General features: G+C 36.5%; 1 protein-coding gene across 1 annotated transcript in view; it reads left to right on the forward strand.

Moving 5' to 3' along the window:
* The window catches only part of Ankrd31 (ankyrin repeat domain 31), a 164505-nt gene that overhangs the window by 20881 nt on the left and 121384 nt on the right, over positions 1 to 22240 (forward strand). Inside the window, exons 3-5 of the mRNA XM_013514798.1 lie at positions 259 to 365; positions 9559 to 9599; positions 14013 to 14089. Of these exons, the coding sequence (XP_013370252.1) occupies positions 259 to 365; positions 9559 to 9599; positions 14013 to 14089 (225 nt within the window). The remainder of the gene's footprint in view (positions 1 to 258; positions 366 to 9558; positions 9600 to 14012; positions 14090 to 22240) is intronic.

Here is a 22240-nt window from a genome sequence, read left to right on the forward strand (position 1 = left end):
ACAAGGGCTCCATTCTCATGAACTCATCCAAACATAATTAACTCCTTAGCCCTTACAAAATGATTTTTGTGTGTGTTTGAAACTGGGTTTTGAACCCAGAGGCACTTTACCACTACCTGATATTACAGGTATGTTCCATTGCACCCAGCTACAGAATGATTTTTAATGACATTTTGCAGTGTCATTTGAGTGTCACTGACTTATTGTTAAAGCAGATCAATAAAACCAGTGAAAATTTATGATTATATTTCATTCTAGGTGCACCTTCTCCTGAGATTCAACTTGGATGCAAACTCAGAGATAACTCACAGCAAATGAATGAAAATAAAATGATGCCCATTCTGAGTGAGGATTCAGTGTTGCAGGTATGTAGCGTGTTGGCTGAATATGTATTAAAAATAAGAAATGCTGTTTCTCAAAGTGGCAGATTGCTAATGACAAGTCTCTTTATCTGGTATTTTGCTTCTTTTCCTATCAGTTTTTACCCTCTTTTTTTTTTGCTCTAACTTGATAAAGACTAGTTGTTTTAGGAAAAAGGATTAACCTCCCACATGGCTTTATTTTTCTGGTTGAATTGTGAAAATGAAAAGAACAGAGGTTAAAATGGGATATGACAATTGCAATTTTCATCTTTATTTTATGTTAGAAATCATTTTAAATTTGTGAAGAAGACACTAAGCTGTGTGGTATAATTTCAGATGTAGACCACTAAATTGTGTGACCACACAATTTCAGATGTAGACCACACATACCTAACAATTTTTGTTTCTTTTAAATGCAAACACTATGAAAAAAAGTAAGGTATTTACCATATGCCAGTTAGCACTTTGGCATAATTTTGTTAGCCATCCAGAGATACCTGCTTAACAAAACTGAGAGCAGTTCCATAGTATGACTCTGGGAGACTGTTTAATATCCTAGCCAGGAAGGTTTATTACATGGTTATCTCTGATAAAAAGAGAGAAATTCACTAAGTTTTTTTTTTTTAACTGATACTTATATTTGGCTTCTAATAATATGTTTAAAAATTTGTATTGCAACTTTTGAGTAAAGAAAAAACATTTTACCCCTATCTTCAGTAACTGTTACCGGTTGGTGTAGGTCACCTGTTAGAGTCAGGTGTAAAAGAATGCAAAAGGGCCATCTGTTTGCTGGAGATCCAAAGATCCATCAAAGATCTTGTCAAGACTCAAGGCCTGGTGCTCACTGCAAAGTCCTGTGTGAGAGTATATTAGGAAGCCAGAGGATCTGTTCTGAAAAGCTGAAGAGTCCATGCTGAAAGCCTGGAAGTGGACATCCAAAGGCAATGGCAAAGACTGGAGCCCCTCCAGAGAAACAGAAGCAAGACCTCTTTTAATTGTGTTGCATTCAGGTTACAAGGATTTTTGTTAATGCCCCTAATACTGAAGGGGTGGGCCTTCCATTCAGTCATACCCAGAACTATGATAAACCAATCAGCTGGGTAGTTTTTTTTTCTTCACATCAACACCTCAGTTTATCAGAGTAACTGTAAAATTTGAAATATTTTTCCACTTGCTTTATAAGCATTTGCTGTATAATTGTCATGCTAGGCCCTCAGTTCTAAATACTATCAAACTGCTTTGGTTTACTTTTTTTTACTTTTTCTAATTTTTTTTATTTTTTATTTTTTATTTTAAAGAGTAAAAGAAGGATAACAGTAATAGGAGGGGCTTACCAAATTACAGACAAACTGGTAGGAAATTATCAATGGTTGTTGTTTTACATATTGTTATCTACAAGATAGTATCTCAGGAAAACAAATAAACAAAACATAGTGAGTTACAGACAAAAAGTAGTAGGAGATTATCAGTAGTTGTACTATACTTTGGTATCTTCAAAGTGGCTTCTAAAGAAAATAAATAGACCAATTGAATAATCATTAACTATTCTCAATGGTTGTTGTAGGAAACACATAATAATAAACATACATCCATTTACAAAATAGCATAGGAACAATACAGACATTACAGAATTATGGACAGATTAGTAGGAAAATACCAATGGCTGCTGTAATACATGGTGGTATCTTCAAAGTGGTTTCTCAGGAAGACAGAGATATGCAAGAAGGATCTAACAAGTAGTTACAGCCTAAGGGATGTCAAAAATAGTGTATTACCTCCTCAGCAGTGACTCCCTTCACTGAGGTATGACAGCTGGAAGGAAAGCCAGGACTCAAAAGAAGGACTGAAAGACTTGCACCTGTGTCTAGCAACAGGCTGTTTTCTTGTTGCTCCATAGTCATGATTAGCCAGGGCTCCTCTATGGAGATGACAGTCTGGCCAGAGGGAGAAGGCAGAGTATGCCCCGGGCCACCTCATTCCTGTTGGACTAACTGGTAGGATGGGTCTGAGCTCTGGGGCCTCTGCTTCAGAGGGCAGACTGATCTCCAGGGGTCACCTTTGCATTCAGGGCATGGCCCAGGGGACTTCTTAGGGCAGTTCCTCTTGAAGTGGTCTGGCTTCTAATATCAGTAGCAGATGAATGCAGTTGTCAAGTTCTTCTTGGGGCCCCAAGAATCAGACTTAGGGTCTGTTTCTCTTAGTTCCGCAGCAAAAGCAGCTGCTTTTTCTCGGTCTCTTTGTTTTCTCTCCTTGGCCTCCTCCTCATCACAGCTATAGAATACTGAGGAGGCAATTCTTACTAACATCTCAAGTGAGCCATCTGAGGCGAAAGCCATTTCTTGTAGATTTTTCTTTCCAGCCTCCCATTGCATTGGGACCCCTCAACCACTTAGTGTCCTCTCCCCAGCCATCAGCACAGGCAGTAGGAATCTTGGTGCAGACCTCTCCAGGGCTCCATGCATTCTTCCACTGCAGCCTGTGCTGTCAGGGGAAGAATGGCTTCCAGGGAGTCTCCCCAGGTATTGCACAAGGTCCTCCTGGTTTACAGCTTCCAAATGGCTGTTGTGATGCCGGTCCACTAGACCTCTGACTCTTCGGGCTTAGTCTGTATTCTCACGTTCTCCAAGTCCTTGTTCAGCAGCCACTTCTCCACTGACTGGACCTTTCTGGTTCTCAATGCCTGTAGTAAGAGCAACCCACTGTGTGGCATGTATTCGTTTCTCCATGTCAGAATGATTCATGCAGGTCGCCGAGCAGGCCTCCGCAGCCGGTGCGTGGTGGGCTAATTGTGTCATTGCTTCTCTGTGCCACGATAGTTCTCAGTTGTGCAGAGGCGGCTGGCCTGAGGGCCGGCATGCCCGCACAGCTTCCTGGCACTGGGGACCCTCCTCCTGGGCACCTGTGAGGCTGGGGGCCTTCCTGAAGGCCAGCATTCCCCACCGTGTGGCTTCCTTTGGTTTACTTTTAAAGAATAGGGATTCCTAGACCTATACTTGAATAGAACCTAGGAATGTCCATTTTTTGAAATCCTCCCAAGTTATTTCTGATAATCAGTCAGTTGGAACGATTGCCTGGATTACTGAAAAATTCATGAATGTATCAAGAAGATTTGAAGAGTTAATGAATGTGTCTCTCAGAAGTTTGTCACCAGATAGTGAATAAGTCATCTGGTATGCTATGGTTTATATCTAGATGCCCCCACTCCCAGAGCCTCATGTGCTTGTAGGTGTAGCTTTTGGGAAGTGGCTGGATCTAGGATGTAGTTCTGATGTGGGTGTGGATAATGGAAGGCCAAACCTGGTTGTGGGTGGTGTCAACCAATAGGCTTCTAGCTGGAATGGAATGTAAAGGGACAGAAAAGAAAGCAGGCTGCTTCTTACTGCTTCCTGCCTGCCCTCTCATAGACTTTGTCCCCTGTAGTCACCCACTGCCATGCCACCCTGCCTTGGAGCCAACCAGCCATGGACTGAAAATTCTATAAACTATGAGCTAAAATAAACCTTTCCTCCTTTAACTTGTGGATATTGGGTATTTTATCCTAGCAACAAAGAAGTAACTAAGACATGATGATTATGGGTTTGTTTTAAAATTAGGATGAGAAGAATAAGTGAAGTACTTAATATACTCTCTTTTTTCATTCTCACTGGAAAACTAGATACATCACTTAACTTTCCCCTGTACCTCTACTTTCTTTTCTGTCTACAGTGCAAATTAGACAATGTAACAATGTTTTAACATCTGTTACAAGTTTTAGCATTGTTTTCTAAATTGACATGTTGCTACTTTTAGCGACTTTTTACTTTTATTCTATGGCAGTAAACCTTTTGAAATTTATATGAGAACAATTGATTTTATCAGCTATAGAAGTGGAAAGCTCTGAGATGGCACTTTTAACAGTTATTTGAAAGGAAAAGATACGTCTTTATAACAAACTAGATTTCTAAATAAATTCTAAATAGTTACTAAGATTTGTAAATACATAACTACCTAACTACTCAGATACCAGATGGTATTTCAATCTCAAAAAAGAATATTTTAGAAATAATGAGGGGTTGGGGATTTAGCTCAGTGGCACAGTGCCTGCCTGGCAAGCAGGAGGTCATGAGTTGGATTCCTGGTACCGGAAAAAAAAAAAAAACAAACAAACAAACGAAAAAAGAAATAATGTGCTACTTTTAAATAAGGATAAACAAGAAGAAATTGAGGATCTTTGCATTGACTGAAACTGTGCTAATCTTTTAAAATACAGGCAAAAGAATTGCATATTCATTATTATATTTTGGGGCCTTGCAATACCTTTTCTAGCTTTTTTACATGGCTTTTAAGTTTTTACAGTTTTTAAATTTTTGTGGATAAATTTTTATTTTCTTTGGCGAGCTTAGTGGTATGTCTGGAGAGATAACTGGAAACATTGGATCTGTCAAAATAGTACATGTGATAGTTCTGTGTGTCATCTTGGCTTGGCTATGGGATATCCAGATAACTGGTCAAATATTCTATGAAGATGTTTTTGATGAGATTAGCATTTGAATCAGTGGTCTTGAGTAAAACAGATTGCCTTCCATCTTGTGGGTATGCTTCATCCAGTGTGTTGAAAGCCTGAACTGCACAAAAATGCCTTCTTATTCGGGCAGAGAGAATTCTTCAGAAAACTGCCTTTACACCTCATTTGAATCATCAGTGCTTTTTGAATAGTGGTCTTCAGATTTCATCTGTATCATCAGCTATTCTGTTTCTGTCTGCTGGCCTTCATACAATAATGCACCTTTGACTCTGGATCCCAAACCTGATAACCTAGACTGCAGATTTGGGCTTAGAATCCATAATTGCAAGAGCCACCTCCTCATAATAAATCTGTTTTCCTGTATATACATATACTATTGGTTCTTTTCTCTGGAGATCCCTTAATAAAGAGTAGATAGCTCTAGTCCCATAATCAAAGGACATCTATAAGATACTTGTTTGAGAGAGAATAGCGATTATTCAATCCTACAATAATTATGAACAGGCCACTTTTTCCACCTTCTACTTTCTGACATGCAGGACTTTTTTATCTGAGAGATGTGAATCAAGGTTGAATTCTTTCCCTTTCTACAGCCTTTTTTATTCATTCTTATTGGTTATGAAGATGGAATCAGTAGACTTGTTTTGATGAGCACGTAATAGAAGAAGGATCAAGGTTAGAGAAGATCAGAGTTTATGGAGAGATTTTATGTATATGCACAGCATATATCTTAACATACCTATTGTATGAGTATCCTTATTTAGTTGTACTGTCATGGCTAAGTTGATTCCTACATCTGTTCAAAATGTTTACCTTACTGCTCATTTTGATTGTGGGGAAGAGCCAGAAGTTGCACTGTGTGAGATCCAGTGAAGAAGGTGTATGAAGACACACCATGTTTCTACAAGCCTCCCTTTCTGTTGCATGGCCCTTGGCAGCAGCATTCCCTGTTTTAATCACACCTTGTAAAGATACTCACACAAAAGAGGACTTCCAGAACTGCTTCAGAAAGTGGCAAGAACAATGGGATAAGAGTGTTTGAAATGAAAGAGTATTTTGAGGGGAATTAATGGCATTGTGTCTTTTACTGTAATAATTTTTTAATCTAAACACCATATTTTTGATAGCCCTTCTACACTCTGTTGAACTAATGTTTGGGAATTTTAGGTTTGTTTGATGAAATTCCTTTTCATCTGTGGGTCTCTTGAGTTTTGTAAAGTCTGAGAGTAGCAACAGAGTAACAATTCTTTTTAAAGTGATGAAAGCTAGTATGCTTTAAAATCCTAAAATGGAAGCATTTTTATCAGTGAATTTCATCTTTATTTGAAAGAGACACAACAATTACAGATTTTGTGACATAATTTGAGAACTTAGCATTAAGATAGTATGATTTCTGATCCTTAGAGATAGTATTATAACTTACAACTTGATAAAAATGGCACCTCAGAATCATGAGTCATGAAGAGAGGAAAAACTAAGAATAAAAAAGGAACACTCAACTTTCTCTTCATTTAAGAGTCACAGGTTCTTTTATAGAAAAAAGTTAGAGACCTAAGAGCGAAAAATAAACAACTCTTAGAAAACAAGGGGAAAATATGGCATTGAAATTGACAATGATTTATTTCTCTAGTACAATACCACAAGTACAGACAAAGAACAGATAGGTTAGACAATGAAAATGAAAAACTTTTGTGCACCAGAGGATCCCATGAGCAGAGTTAAAAGGTTTCCATGGTATAGGAGTGAAGGTTTGCAAATACACCTGATAAAAGATTAATATCCAGATAAAGAATTTTTACAATGCACCAACAAAGAGCAAACTAACTAAAAAAATGGACAAAGGGATTCAATAGGTATTTAACCAAAGAAACTATACGGATGACCAATAAACACATGAAAAGATGCTCAGCACCATTAATCACTAGGGAAATGCAAATAAAACTACTTTGAGATACCATTTTGCACTATTTTTTTGAAAATAGCTTACTTAGAAAGGAACAGAACTTAAGTGTTGGCAATTGTGAGAAACACACTCTGCCCAATTTTAAAGAACATACTTGGAGACAAAGAGTGTGGTGGAGGTGAAACTTAAATCTTAGGGCAAGGGTGTCTGCCAGATTGCAGGCACACCAGGGGAGTTACAGAGTTTTTATCTCTGAAGTGCAGGTCTCTTTCTTGGTTAGCTGCGTAATAGGAATGGACAGTTATCCCAGATGTCTCCTAAATGCCCTTGTCTTCCCTTATCCGCTCCCTACCTCCCTTCTTCCTTTGGCTAATGGTTGTATTTTTCAACACAGAAGGCTTTCTTGTTGGTTTTATCCCTTCCCCAACATCGTTTTGAGGTACATGGATCATGCAGTTTGTCACATCCGCAGGCTGTTAGCTACCCAGGCTATTAGCTAATTTTTCACTCAGAGCTAGCTACTTTGGCTTGAAAATGAACAAGATTAAGTTTCTTACAGCAAGGATGTGGTGAAATTGAAACGTTTTGTTTTAGAGGTAGGAATGTAAAATGGTACAGCCATTGTGGAAAATATTATGGTGGATTCCTCAAAAAATTAAAAGCAGAACTACCATGTGACCTAGCAGCTCCACTTTGGAGTATATACTTGAAAGACATAAAAGCATCTTTTACTATATTGTTCACAACAGCAGAACAGGGCAGAAATTATGCAAAGGTCCGTTAGTGATGGAAGGGTAAATAAAAATGGAGTACATACCTGCAAAGGAAAATTATTCATCCTTTACAAAGGAAGAAACACTGATACATGCTACAACATGGATGACTCTTGAAGAAGTGGTGGTATCTTGGTTTATGAACTTAATTCATTCTGCGATTCTGGAAAAGATGGCCATGTTCATGTTTGTGCAGGAAAGATGCCTGTGGTCCTCTTCATCACTTGATGCAGAGTTTGTAAACAGTTTTGACAAATACCTCAGTTCACAAACCTAATTGTTCACAAACGAAAGCATCCGTGAACTGATCCGTGAACTGCACTGTATGATATAAGCTAATAAAAAATGATGAAATACTGTATGATCCTCTTAGGTCTGTTTTGCTCTTTGCTGACCAAATCAAAGAAGGCCATTTATTTTGTTAAAAAGGAAAAAAGATTTATTCAAAGCTAGCTGCAAGGAAATGGAGGAGTCTCACCACCCAAATCACCATCTCAAGGTATACAGGTGTGTTACAGTCTTCCATAGCAAGAAACAGATGGGGAGGGAAAAAAGTTAAGGAGTAGACTTGCCCAGGCTTGTTTCATCCCTCCCTGGACCCAGATCTCCTTTCCCTGTGGAAATGAAACTGGACTTTTGATGTCTCATGCCAGATCCATCAGATAAATTAAAGGCTCTTGTGTATGACAAGTAAAAAGTTGCAAGTGTACACCGAATGGTAACAAGAAAAAGCAATTGTATTTGTTGAAGATAATGGGAAGTTTGCTCAGGGCAGGTCCACAAAACGGATGGCACAAACGGAAAAATGGTGTCAATGAATAGGAAAATAAAAAGCCCAACACACAAATAAATCTGGCTTTTGGATTTTGAAAGATGTGCACTCCAGCCTGAGTACCTGTCACTGAGTCTCTAGAAAAGATTGACAGGAATGATTGACAGAGTGCTTAGTCATTTCAAGGGCTTCCAGCCAGCAAGTATGTCCCAGAGTTAGCTCTGATCAAATTACTTGTATGAGATGTATTTCATATTTACTAACCTTTAACAAGGTTAGAGTGGAGAAAAGCTTACTGAAGGTCAGGTGAGGAGATCTCATACATATGTGCTGTGGCCTAGAGCCTCAGAGATTTCCTGGGTCTTTGTTATTAAACAGTAAGTCCTCGACTTACTAACATTTGAGTTGCGAATTTTCACAGGTACAAAAGAACATTCGTAGATGCAAACAGATTGTGGAAGTAGCTCATGTGTTTCTTCCCGTCATTGTCACAGTTGTGCTGTTGTATGCTTACCATACAATGTGATGGTATACAGTAGTGCAGTGCTTAGTCAGAGCCCAGGATGTCCAGAGGCAAGAGGAAGAGCAGTGGTGCTGTGGAGGGGACTTCTAGGAAGCACAAAGCCATGTGCATTGTCAAAAGTATTTAAGTATTTTTTGGCCTCTCTCAGAACAGTGAAAGGAGAACTGGCTCTGGGATATTGCCCACATTCAAGTAGTGGAAGGGAGTGGCCTCCCAGCCCCCATTGTGCTACTATAACACCAGCTGTCAGCACCTGCATTTTCTGTCCATTCATCCGAACTGAGGAGAAGTAGGCATGGCAGTTTATACCTGGCTCAAGGAAGCTTGAAGAAGCCACTTTTCTCTAAAGGAAAAAAATTTAACTTTTGAAGTTTCGTTTTGCAGTGCTGGTTACACTCACATAATATTCCTAGTGACATAATGTAGAATGGCAGTTGCCCTGGTTGAGGGGCTAAGGTAATGGGTATTTTGTGTTTAACCTGTATTGAATTTCAGTTTGAAAGACACAGAACCCTGGAGATGAATCGTGGTAATGGTTTTACAACGTTTAATGTGATAAAATTAAAAATAGGTAAGATGGTAAATTTTAAGTATATTTTACTGTTACAAAAAGAAGAGTGACATAAGAATATTCTTAAATGATATTTTTTAACATGTTGCATTAAATTAGCATGTATCAATTGGAGAAAAAAAAACAAAAATAAACCCCTTTTTTTCTTAGCAACCTCAAGATGAAACAGCACAAAATGAAGATGTGTTACAGTAAGTACACACATTTTTTGCTTCATTCCATGATGGGATTTAATTTGCACTGCAAATTATTGTGTATTTTTTGAATAATTACCTGTAGTAGAATAAGTATATATTGTTTTTCAAATGTTCTAATTAAGTTTCATTTCATAAGAAAGATTGAATCAGATTAATTTGATTCTGTCTGTTAATATTATTAAAAGCAATTTATAGCATAAAGGAAGAATTTGTAGAGTTTACTGAAATTAGACTTTGTGCAACTGTTACACTTTAAGAGACTTTATTCTTTCAGTTCTTTTAAAACAATGCTTCTCAAAGTGCAGTCTAATATTCCCTGGGAGTTCCTGAGATTCTTTTAGAGTGCCTGTTAGGTCAAAACTATTTTCATAATGACACTAACATCATTTGTCTCTTTTCATGGTATTCACCATGAAAAAAGCACTGGTGGGTAAATTGCTGGAGTCCTAATAGGAATCAGGGTGGTGGTACCAAACACTGCTCGTAGTCATCTTGTTTCTTATATGTACTCACAGTTTTTTAAAAAAGCCAGTTTTACTTACGGCTGTATTTGATAAAGCAGAAAAATGATTGGTTTTATCAGCATTCACTTTTGAGTATGTATCTTTTTAGTATTCTGTGTGATGAAAAGGGAAGTGTGCTTAAAGCACCCTCTCAATACTGAATGAAGTATGAGGTAGTCTTGAGACCAGAAATGCACTTTTTTTTTTTTTGGGTTTTTCTCCGATACCGGGAACCGAACTCATGACCTTGCGCTTGCCTGGCAGGCGCTTTGCCAGTGAGCTAAATCCCCAGCCCCCCAGAAATGCACTTTTTTGAGCTATAAATATTGTAAGAAAACTAGTTTTCCTTTTTATAATTGACAAATTGGTGATTCATTGTTGGTCATATGGCAGATAATTTCTTGAAAATGAGTAAGCTGGTTACTTCAAAGAAAACAGTGGGTAGGAATGCAAAAGTTGAAGCATTCAAGTTAGAATTTTAGAAAACTTGTGCCCATCATTTCTTCATGATAGCTTTCCAGTTTTCTGATATTCTGATGAGAACACGGGTGAAATTTACAAAGGTGTTTTGAAATAAATTAGATCCCTAAAACTGAATCAAGCAGTATTTCTTAAAAGATCAACCAGTGCGTGATGTTACAAAATCATGCAAAGGTAAAAGATCCATTCAAAGTTTGAGAAGAACCATCAGTTTTAGATTAACAACTAAGAAGTTCATTAAATTTGTTTCAGTTTATACTATTTAAGCAACTTTTAATAATCCTGTCATGTAGAATTTTGGTGTAATGTCAATAATGAATATCCATGATTATACAGAAACTGATAAAATACTCTTACCTTCTGTATGTGGCCAGCTTTTTGTTACATGCTTCCAACAAAATAATACTTGGCAATGGATTGAATGCAATAGCAGATACAAGATGGTAGCTGTCTTCTATTAAGCCATACAAATGTAGAGATTTTTAAAAAAAAATATGAAGCACTGCTGCAACTTTTCTCACTGAATTGTTTTCTCATTTTGAAAGTATAATTTTTCAAAACAATATGTTAACATATTACTAGGTTATTGTCATTTTAAAATTAACAAATGTGTAACCTTTTCTTTGTTTTAATTTTTATATTTAAAAAATAAGTATAAGTAAATATAAACCACATAAAAGCTGCGATCTTCAGTGATTTTAAGAGTATAAAAGATAAAAATTTAGAACCATTTTTGTAAAATAACGTTCTTACCAATATATTAGCAATATAAGCTAGTTTACTGAAGTGGAAAAAAGACCAAGGAAGATTACATGATTCTCTCTCTCTCTCTTTCTATATATATGTGTGTGTGTGTGTGTGTGTGTGTGTGTGTGTGTGTGTGTGGTTTGTTGTTGTTCATGGTTTCTACATAATTGGGATCACCCCACAAATTTGCATCTTTTTAAAAAATTTCAATAGTTTCTCATAGTTATTTTCTAATGTCATTAATGTTTTTAAACACATGAATTTTAATGACCTCATAATTACCTGTATGACTATGATACCAACAGATAGATTCCAGTCTCTTCTGTATGATGTGCATAAAATTGCAAGTGTACACCCAATGGTAAAAAGAAAAAGCAGCTACATTTATTGAAGATAACAAGAAGATGCATGCTAGACCCATGCCAGCATAAATAAAAAGTTCTACATTGTCTTGGTTACTTTTCTCTCGTTGCTGAGACATAATACCCAATGCCCAAAATTAAGGAAAGGTTTATTTAGCTTACAGTTTGTGGAGGTTTCAGTCCATACTTGGCTGGTTCCGAGGCAGAAGATAGCAAAGCAACAAGAGCAAAGGGGGGAATGGCCGCCGAACAGCAATGCAGCCAGAGCGAAAGGGAGGAATGGTGGCAAGCAGCTTCTTTCCCTCCCTTACATTGTAAACAGGCTACCCCCACCTAAGGGGCATGTAGCTCTCACATAATTTCCATGCCCTCCTCTTCCACAGGCTCAGGATGTATACAAAGTAAGCAACCTGGCTTCCTGCTGAGTCACTTAGCCAAACCTCTAGACTCCCCACGTTGACACAATGTATCAACCACAACAGACATGAATAGAAGAGTGGTATTGGGACAACAGTAAAATGAAAACTACAGCACACAGATAAATCAGGCTTGTGGATTTTAAAAGATGTGCACTCCAGCCTGGGTGCCTTTCATTGGATATGATTTACAGGGTGCTGAGTCATCTCTGGGGCATCATAACATGAATGTGTGTCACAGAGTATACTATAATTCAGTTACATACATGAGGTGCACTCCATGTGTATGAACCTTGAGGTTTGAGGTGGTGGGGAAGGTCCCTGAACTTTAGGCCAGGTGTACTCTGGCCTGGAACCTCAGAGATTTCCTAAATCTTTGTTATTTTATTTTCTACTTCTCTTAGAACAATGGAAGGAGGATTATCCCTGGGGTATTGCCCAAATTCAAGTGGGTAGAGAGGAGGAGCCTCCCAGCCCCAATTGTGCTACATGTACTAACTATTGTGTTTAATCATTCATTTATAATTGGACATTTTGGAGGGGGGGTTCCGGTACCGGGAATTGAACTCACGACCTCACACTTGCCAGGCAGGCGCTGTGCCACTGAGCTAAATCCCCAGCCCCTGTAATTGGACATTTAGATCATATGCAGTGTTGTCTACTCGAAGTAACTATTTAAAATAATGTAGATGAAGCTTTGCTATATTTTCAGACTTATATCTTAAATTGCAATTCAAGGAAGAATATCCTCTACTGGTTCACATTGTGCCTTTATTTTGTTTTCAAGAAATCACATTTTAGAAAATGGTCAATGTTGTTTTCTGTTTACCTCATAGAAATTATCATTCTATGTGAGTGGTTTCAGTTTGCAAGATGAATTACATTTATTCTGTTTTTGGAAAAGAGAGAATGCTCAGTTTATTATTCTTGCTTAGGATTTAGGTGTCTAAGCCTGGTGCATAAAAACTACACTTAAAACATCTGAAGAAGAGGCATTTTGTAAAAATAAGGTGTCTTGATTACATCAGTGCAGTATATTAGGTTGAAAAAATAGCGGGTTGTCTTTCTTCAATAAACTTAAAATTATCTAAAGGTGAAGGATCAAAATTACAGATTAGGCATGACCTTTACTTTGCTTTCAGCCTCTTTGTTCTTGTATTTTTGTCTTTTCCTACCCTGTTGTGAATATCTGAGAAATTTCTTATTAGTGACTTTCATTTATATCTAAAACTATAATACTTATACACAAAACTATGACAAGCTGTATTTGAGGATATAGAAAGCCAAGCTACACTATTCAGTACAGTTTTCTCCTTGATTCTCCTGTGGGATTTTAAGAGACCAGAGAGACCAATGGGTGAAACAGGAGGATTCTGTGTCTAAAGGCTAAACCCCAAACAAAGAAAGGGCTCTAGTATTATGCAAGTGGTCAAAGGAGTTGGTCTATCCAGTGGTGTGAAACTGGTGGGTGGGCAAGCAAATTTTTGGAAGAGACAAAGGCAGTTAATTAAGCAGTAACAGTTTTGTAACTTAGCAGCAGCCTTAGGGAGGGGAAAGTCTAAAGAGGAACTGCTTAAGGTTGAGGAAACTTGTTTTCCTTAGTAAGTTTTGCTTTAGTCCTACTACCTGTCTGACAGATAGTCATTTTAAAATTTGCTTTCAGACATGTTTCAGATTGTTTATAAACCTGGATTCACCCATTAGTTTTTCAGTTCTGTCCTTCATTTTTGCTGTCATTTAAATTGATACTATAAAAGTTGGAATAGTGTAGCAAAAAAAAAGAGGTCTTATTTGGAAAGCTCTTAAATTAAAAAATGGTTTAAATTCTACTTCAACAAGAAGTAGTTTTTTTTCTTTCCACTTGACAGTTTATTTTTATTAATTATCTTGACTTTTTAGGAATAGAAAAAATTTTGCAATGTCCACTGTGTCATTTCCCCAGGCTGGACTTTCATTGGACCAGCAAAATGTTGGCGGTAAGTATGCATAATAGAGGTATATAAAGAAAATTTGTTTTTGCATAAAATAGAAGATTAGCCAGACATGGATTTGTTGTTTATTTATTAAATAGGCTGGGCCACTGTAGATTTAAAATATGAAATCAGTGTTGCTTTTGACCTTGGATTGTGCTGCATGGAGTTGCCTGTGGGAGAAATAGGTCAGTTGCAATCAGTACCTGCTACTCCAAATGTCTGCTATTTTCATTTGTGACTTTGGGGTTTAAATTTGAAAAAAAAAAAAAAAAAGTTTTCTCTGATGATAGCATTAATATGTATGTCATAGTTCCTTTGACTGGCCACAAAACAGTTTTACCTTTGTTTCAGTTTTATTAGAGAATCACTGCCCTTTTTTTTGCGGTGTCCTATAGTGACTCCTGCAGAATGAGTTTTTGTGTCATAGCATAGTAAATATTTATAGTGGTCTCTATTTATATAATGATGAACAAAAACATCCTGTGCTTTACATACAGGTATATATTTAAGAAAATAAAACACACATATGTTAACAGGTCCCCGTTTTTTAAAGTCATTTATACTTTGAGTTTCTTACATTAGAGAAACCATGTGAAATTGAGTTTGTCTGATTTTTTTGCTTAGCATTATTGTCTCATGATGCATCCATTTTCCTACAAATGACTCATTTATCTTTCTTTATGGTAGAGTACCACTGTATTGTGTCTAAGTACATTTTCTTCGTCCATTCGTTGGCTGATGGACATAAAGGCAACTGAGAATTTAGCTGTTATAAGTTGTACTGTTATAAACATGGGCATGCATATGATGTCTTTGACTCTTTTAGGGAGATATCTAGAAGGGAAATAGCTGGGTTGAATAGAATTTCAATTTTTAGTTTTTCGCACAGTCTCTATACTGATTTCCATAGTGGCTGTATTAGTTCACATTCTCACCAACAACATACAAGAGGTTTTTTTTCCTACCAGCCTTTCCAGCATTTTTTGTTTGTTTGTTTGTTTTTTTCTTTTTCCAATACTGGGAATCGAACTTATGACCTCCGTGCTTGCCAGGCAGGCTCTGTGCTGCTGAGCTAAATCCCCAGCCCCCAGCATTTGTTATTTGATTTCTTTTTCTAAATTTTTTTTTAATTCTATGACAAAAACAAAACATTTTTCATAACCAAATAATAAGAGAATAACAATAGTCATTATACTGTGTATCATCTTGAAAGTACTCAGTACAAGACATAAACCAAAAAGATTCTTTATTAAAAAAGAAACATAATAACAAACTTTCTTTTCATTGAACTAAGATAAACAATTAGTGTAAATGAAACAAATTAGGATATATAATGAAATATTTTTAAAACAATGGAATGTGTAACTTGGGGAAGGATTTGAACTTCTCTCTACTTCCTATTTCTCTTCTGTTTTGCTATTCCTCATATAAGAGAAATCATGCAATATTTGAGCTTGTATGTCTTCACTTAGCATTATGTTCTCAAGTTGCATCCATTTGCTTATGAATGTCCAAAGTTTATCTTTCTTTGTGGCAGCATAGTACTTCATTATGTGTAAATAACATATTTTCCTTATCCATTTGTCTGTCAATTTTCATACACCCTGTTTCTGAGACCTTGCTATTATAAATTGTTCTGCTGTAAACATGGATTTGCATGTATCTCTGTAATATGCTGGTTTTAACCCTTTTGGGAAGATGCATAGGAGGTGTATAACTAGGTCAAATGGAATTTCTACTTTCAGTTTTTTGAAGAATCTCTATACTGATTTCCATAGACCCTACATTCCCACCAAACAGTTCCTTTTCCCTCATGTCTTACCAGCACTTATTATTATAGTATTAGTTTTTGATGATAGCCCTTCTTTCTAGACTAAGCAAGTATCTCAGTATAGTTTTGATTTGCATTTCCTTGGTGGCCAGTGATGTTAAACATTTTTTATGTATTTGTTGGCCATTTGTACTTCTTCTGAAGAGTGTCTTACTCATTTCAGTTGCCCATTTTTTGATTGGGTCTTTTATTTGGGGGCGGTCTTAATTTTTTTGAGTTCTTTATATATTTCTCATGTTAGTCCTCTGTCTGTGAAATAGCTGGCAAAAATTTTTCCCTGTTCTGTAGGCTTTCTACGCTCTTGGTTGTTTCCTTTGCTGTGTAGAAGCCTTTTATTTTTATATGATCCCATTTGTAGACTCTTGGTATTATTTCTGTGCCATTGGAGTTCTGTTCAGAAAGTTACAAAACTCTTTCATAATTGGTGGCCATACTACAAAACTCTCCTAATCCAAACATGATCAGTATTCATCACAGAACTAGAAAAAACTGTCTTAGAATTCATATAGAACTAGAAGAGACCTAGAGTAGCAAAAGCTTTCCTGGGCAACAGGAGCAAAGCAAGAATCACAATCACAATCCTAGATTTCAAGTGATACTACAAACCTACTGGTATCTTAAAAAAATCAAGCAACAACAAAAAGCCCAGCATGTGCTGGCACAAAAACAAACATGTTAATCAAGTGAACAGAATTGAAGGTGCAGAAACAACCCAGGGACATTCAGCCATCTGTTTTTTGACAGAGAGCCCCAAAATGTGTTGGAGGAAAGATAACCTCTTTAACAAACGGGACCGGGGAAACTGGCTACCTACATGCAGAAGATTGTATCAATTATGATAGGTAGTTTTGCAAGGTTTATTAGTCTGGGTTGGGAGGGTTTATGGTTGGTTTGGTTTTTTTTGCCAAGCTTTTCTGGCCTTTAAGGTTTGTGTTGACATTTCTGCTGTAATTTTAAAGGATTTGCCTTGTAAGTGATTTGTTGCTTTTCTCTTTTAAGATTCTGTCCTTGTGTTGGACTTTGGGGATTTTGTATATGTGCTGCTGAAGCGAGCATACTTCAGAGATTTTGACCATGATGAGTGGTAAAGAAATTCTTTTCCACTTGTGTCAATTGCCTGTATTTTAAATTTTTCCCCATACTTGCAAATTTTTCTGCAATGATTTCTGTAAATAGATTTTTCATGCCATTCATGCAGTCTTCTAATTTTTCACTAATTTCAGTTAATCTGAGGTTGGTCTTCCATCATCTAGCAGCTATTGGGTCTGTTTTCCATGATCTCTTGTTATTTTTAAGGTATGCCTAATATATGGTCACCTGCGTCAGCCCTATCTTTTGGCTGCTATGAATTGTTTTTTAATGTATGCCAACACATGGTTTGTCCTTATGTGCTCAACATTACTGCAGTTCCTTTCCAGAGACCTGGGTGCTGGGCCAGTTACACTATACCCTCCTTACATTCTCAAACCGATCACTTTTGCTTCCCATACACTCAGTAGAATTTTTTATTTCTTGAATTTCTATTTGGTACCTTTTCATGTACTCTAATTCTTTGCTAAACTGGTCATTTATGTTTTATGTCTACCTTAGGTAGATTTATATTACTGTCTTCCATAACTCACTGGTCATTTTGTTTATTTAGTCCATTGTCTGCTTAGTTATACAAATTTTGAACTCCCTGACTGCCTTATCAGCTTGTTTTTGTTTGTTTCTTCCTTTATCACTTTGTACAATTCAGTTGTTCGGCTGTTGATTTTTCTCCTGAGAGATGCCTCATTCATCAGTTTTGGGGGAGGCATCTTGTTGTCTTGTCTTCTCATTCTTCTATTATGTTTTTAGGGTTCTAGGGGGATGTATTTTGGAGTGATGAGGGTCAATAAAGTTGGAAAGACTTTTTGGTAGTATAGAGAGCCCTTTAGTTAGTGCTTGCTCTCCACTGTTGTACTCTTGGTATTTCTAACTACAGGCCTTTGCCTCTGTCCAATGATCTGACCACCTTTGTTAATTTGGGAAGGTATGATGTAAGTGGCCCAGCACCCTGTTCTCCGTAAACAAACTGCAATAATGTTGGTGACACAGAGACAAACTATATATTGGCATGCAGTAAAAAAGAATAGCAACAACTATGTCACTACTGGAAATAGCAAAGAAACAGCAACAATAATAGACTCAAATACCAACTTGTCAATGTTTAAATTTTAAAGAAACAGCAGTTATCAAGTTTTTCTGATTAGATACAGAAGTTTAAGAAAAAACTTATTTATTTCATCAAACCATTAAATACAAGTACAAATCGTAAATGATATTCTTCTCCAAATACAAATAAGACAGTGCAGCACCACAGTGCTAACCCTGGTGTGCATGGTACTATTTTATGTACCATGATTTTTAAGCCATCAAGTAAGCATTAGTCTCAAACTATATTTCAGATTATGCCAAATATAGTACACTTTCCAAATTTGGGGAAAACATGTTTAAAACCTTTTACAAGGTACAGTTATTGATAAATCAAGAGTCATGTTTATAAAGCTGTAGAGTTAACATCTGAGAGGTTAAAATTCTTTTTTCATAAGCATATTTTAAACTTTTGAGACAGGTGTTATACATGATGTTCTGTCTTGGGCATTCCTTTTCTCCCTTGGGTCTTAACTGTGATAACAAATATCAGCAATAATTACATAAAAGATCTATTTCCATTTTTGTTGTACCTAATCCCAGTATAAAACAACAAGGTTCCAGAAGGCCTTGCATTTTCTGCCCATGTGGCCTTCTGTGGGTCAGTACTCCCTTGTGATGCTGTTGGCATCTGTGCAGTGCTGTCACCACCCTCACTGACTTCTAAGTCGCAGTTCTTGTTGGATGTTCTTTAAAAGTCCGATGCACACCAGGGTTAGCGCTGTAGAGTTGCTTGCTGCCCTGAAGCTGCTGTGACTAGAGACCATAGAATTGGTACTTCCCTCCCCCTCTGACACCTCAGTGCAGCCCCCTTCTTGCCTTCTCTTCACCTAGAATGTTCACAGTAGGAAAATGGTCATTTATTACTTTAGGTTAAATCTCATAAGTAAACTATTAAATTGTTAGCTTTTGTAACTGACTGTTCAAATATAGTCCTATACTTTCCCAATTCATAATTCCAAATTTATGATACTTTGCATTCATACTTTAGAATTATTATGTAATATATACCATTATATTTGTGTCCCTTAAATGATAAGTAGAAAGAATACCAATTCTTTTAATAATTTATTAAAGATAGTTAAGAATTCAGGAAGGTTTCTTTGTGTAACTGTAAATTTAAAGTAAAATTTTAAGTTAGAAAATGAAAATTCCTTCTAAATGTTTATTTTTAATACAGTAATCAAACTAAAATATTTTATTATGAAGTTTTAAAAATCTTATCAACTGGCATAAATGTGACCATTTTGATAATGAAGCTGTTAAAGACAGTGTGGGAGAAGAGGTCTGTGAGGGCTCTTTCTTTACAATTCAGAGGAGGAAGAAGGTAAAATATTTTTTATTCTTGACTTCTAACTTCCCAAATACAAAATTGTGTTAAAAGGAACAAAAACAAAACCTCCCTGGAAAAATAATTGAAGCTGTACGAATTTTCTTAAAATGCTTCTTTTTTATTGATATTAAAATTTTAAACAGATAAAATTTTAAATAACTTAAGTCCATAGAGCATACCACATTTTCTGTTATAAAGTCCCATAAACATGGGTGTGTCAAACCCATGTTTAATCTGTAGAATATTTCTATTGATGAATTATTTTAATTTTATGAGTTTTATTACATTAAGCAATGAATGTTTAACAGGAAAAAAATCACAAAAATAAAGCATCACATTTTTAATATTTATTGAGTGTTTATTAAAAAAGCGTCAAAATTTTCAAAATCGACTAGTTTTTGGTGTACAAAGTCTAAAAAAGAACAACAGAGTGCTTGGTTTGGCAATGCATATACTAAAAAACAAAAAAATAAATTTCTATATGAAATACAATGAAGTACCAATAGCACTCTACAAAAAAAACTTTTCTTCAGTTATCACATGTAAGGCAGTCTTCACACATGACAACAGCACATTCCATACACACATATTGCTTATACTTGACAGCACATGTTTTTGCTTTTCTGGCTTTTTTGTAGGGCATATTTGACATCTCGCTAGTCTTGCTGTTTTGTCAGGAGGTTCTTATTATACTATGCAATGTGTAGTTAACAGGAACATAAAATAGCAATAAAATAAAGTATTCTTAATATGTATTATATGTTTAGAATAGACATCAACATTTTCACATCAGTTGTGTACTTGCTTGCAAAACCGAAGAGTTAACAGCAGAGATTAAAAATCTATGTGAGCTACATTGTAAACACAAAGGCCTACCACAGAAATAGTCTTTGCTTCAACTGACACACCCAAGGCAGTCTTCACACATGACAACTGCACTTTCCATGCACACGTCTCTTTTTCACTGACGGCACATGTGCTTAGCTTCCTTTCCTATGTGGCAGGCCATTCTTGTCACCTCTCTTGTCTTCCTGTTTTGTCAGAAGCTTCCTACCATGTTTTGTTTTGTCATCCCCTACCCCCCGCCCCCGGGTACTGGGAATCGAACTCACGACCTCGTGCTGGCCAGGCAGGTGCTGTGCCACTGAGCTAAATCCCCAGCCCCCATCCTACCATATTGTACAACATACATGTAGCAGGGAAATAAGATCTCAATAAATAAAATATCAAATACACAATGAGTGCTTAGAATAGACATCAGTATTTTCACATCAGCTATTTACTTGCTTACAAAACCTAAATGATAACATGAGAAATAAGTACAATGTGAAGTACAATGAAAATACCAATAGAGTACTGTTGGTATTCACCTTTGTGAAGTGCAATGAAAATACCAATAGAACTCTATAACAGAAATAATCTTTGCTTTAATTGTCACACCCAAGTCAGTCTTCGCCTATGAATATACATGTTCCATATACAAGTATCACTTACACTGTATGTTTTGTTTTCCTGTTCTTTCTTATAGGGCATAGTTGACATCTTTTTTGTTTTCCTGTTTTCAAAGTAGGTCTTTAGGATGCTGCGCCTGCCTATTCACCTGTCATCTCACCAGTGTGGTCCTGTTTTTTGCATAGTTCCCTAGGCAGAAACATTTTGGTTTTCTTCTGCTGTAAATGATCCCTTATGAATTCCTGTCCCACTCTTCTCAGAAAATTTTTTCTGTGTATTTTGCACTTACTATTTTTTTTGTAAACTATAAAACTATGTTATACATGTTTAGAATCAAGTAAAACACAATCATTGGCCAATGTTTTGTGTTTCAAGTGACGTCATAGTTGCTGCATAACTCATCAACAACATCTACTCTGTCTTCGGTTTTGTTGTAGAAAGTTTCCATCTCAGACTTGGGGTTTGTCGAGGTTTCCCTGTCAGTATTTCTACCATGGTGCATTGTTGACATCAGCAGTGTCAGTTTCTTTGCCATATATGAGGCCAGTGTAAATATTTCTGAAATCCAAAGATTGCACTATACAGTTCTATTTTGAAATTTCAGCGTTTCATTTTGGAATTTTTTTGTTCCTTGCTGTTAGCAAATGTGACATCAACTGGAAACCAGTAAACCAGTTGCCACATTCTGATTAGTTTGGGAGATAGGAGCAAGACGTCTGTTCACAACATCATTTGATTTATTACTACATGAGTAAGGACCTGATGGCTGAGTTCCAGGATAAATTTTGAAATTGAAAGTAGAAGTTTTCACATCTACAAGGGCATAAATTTTTATGCCATATTTTGACCCATCACTTTTCCGTAAGTGTTTTACATTCCTGCAGTTACAATGAGAAATCTGTGCTAAGTATAGCAGACCTAGGAATGCTTTCAGTTCAGCTACTGAGGTGTCATAATAAACACATTTTTTAATATGGCTATTGGTGCATACAGAACGTTTTACTTGTCTTGCACCCTTTGTGTATTTCACAGCATCTTGTAGCATTTCATCTGTTACAATTTCCAGCATTGAATGGGAGTGCTAGCATTCTGTCCCATATGTTTCATTCCTGCCAAGGCCTTCACTGTATTTTCAAACTTAGTTCTAACATTGGATCATTCCATTCGGCTGTGTGGTCATTTCACAACATTTTATCTAGTCAAACATATCCTCACACTGTTGTGTTCTTCATCTGACTCAAGGAGATCTGCATTGCCTCTGTCTGTATCAGTTGATTCTTGCTCATTTCACTATCACAGGAACTTTGGCTAACTTGGCCAACATCACAGTCATCGTTGTTGTCATTGTCATCATCATCGTCAT

This window comes from Chinchilla lanigera, unplaced genomic scaffold (assembly GCF_000276665.1).
Source record: "Chinchilla lanigera isolate Chin_1 unplaced genomic scaffold, ChiLan1.0 scaffold00024, whole genome shotgun sequence".
Classification (NCBI taxonomy): Eukaryota; Metazoa; Chordata; class Mammalia; order Rodentia; family Chinchillidae; genus Chinchilla; species Chinchilla lanigera.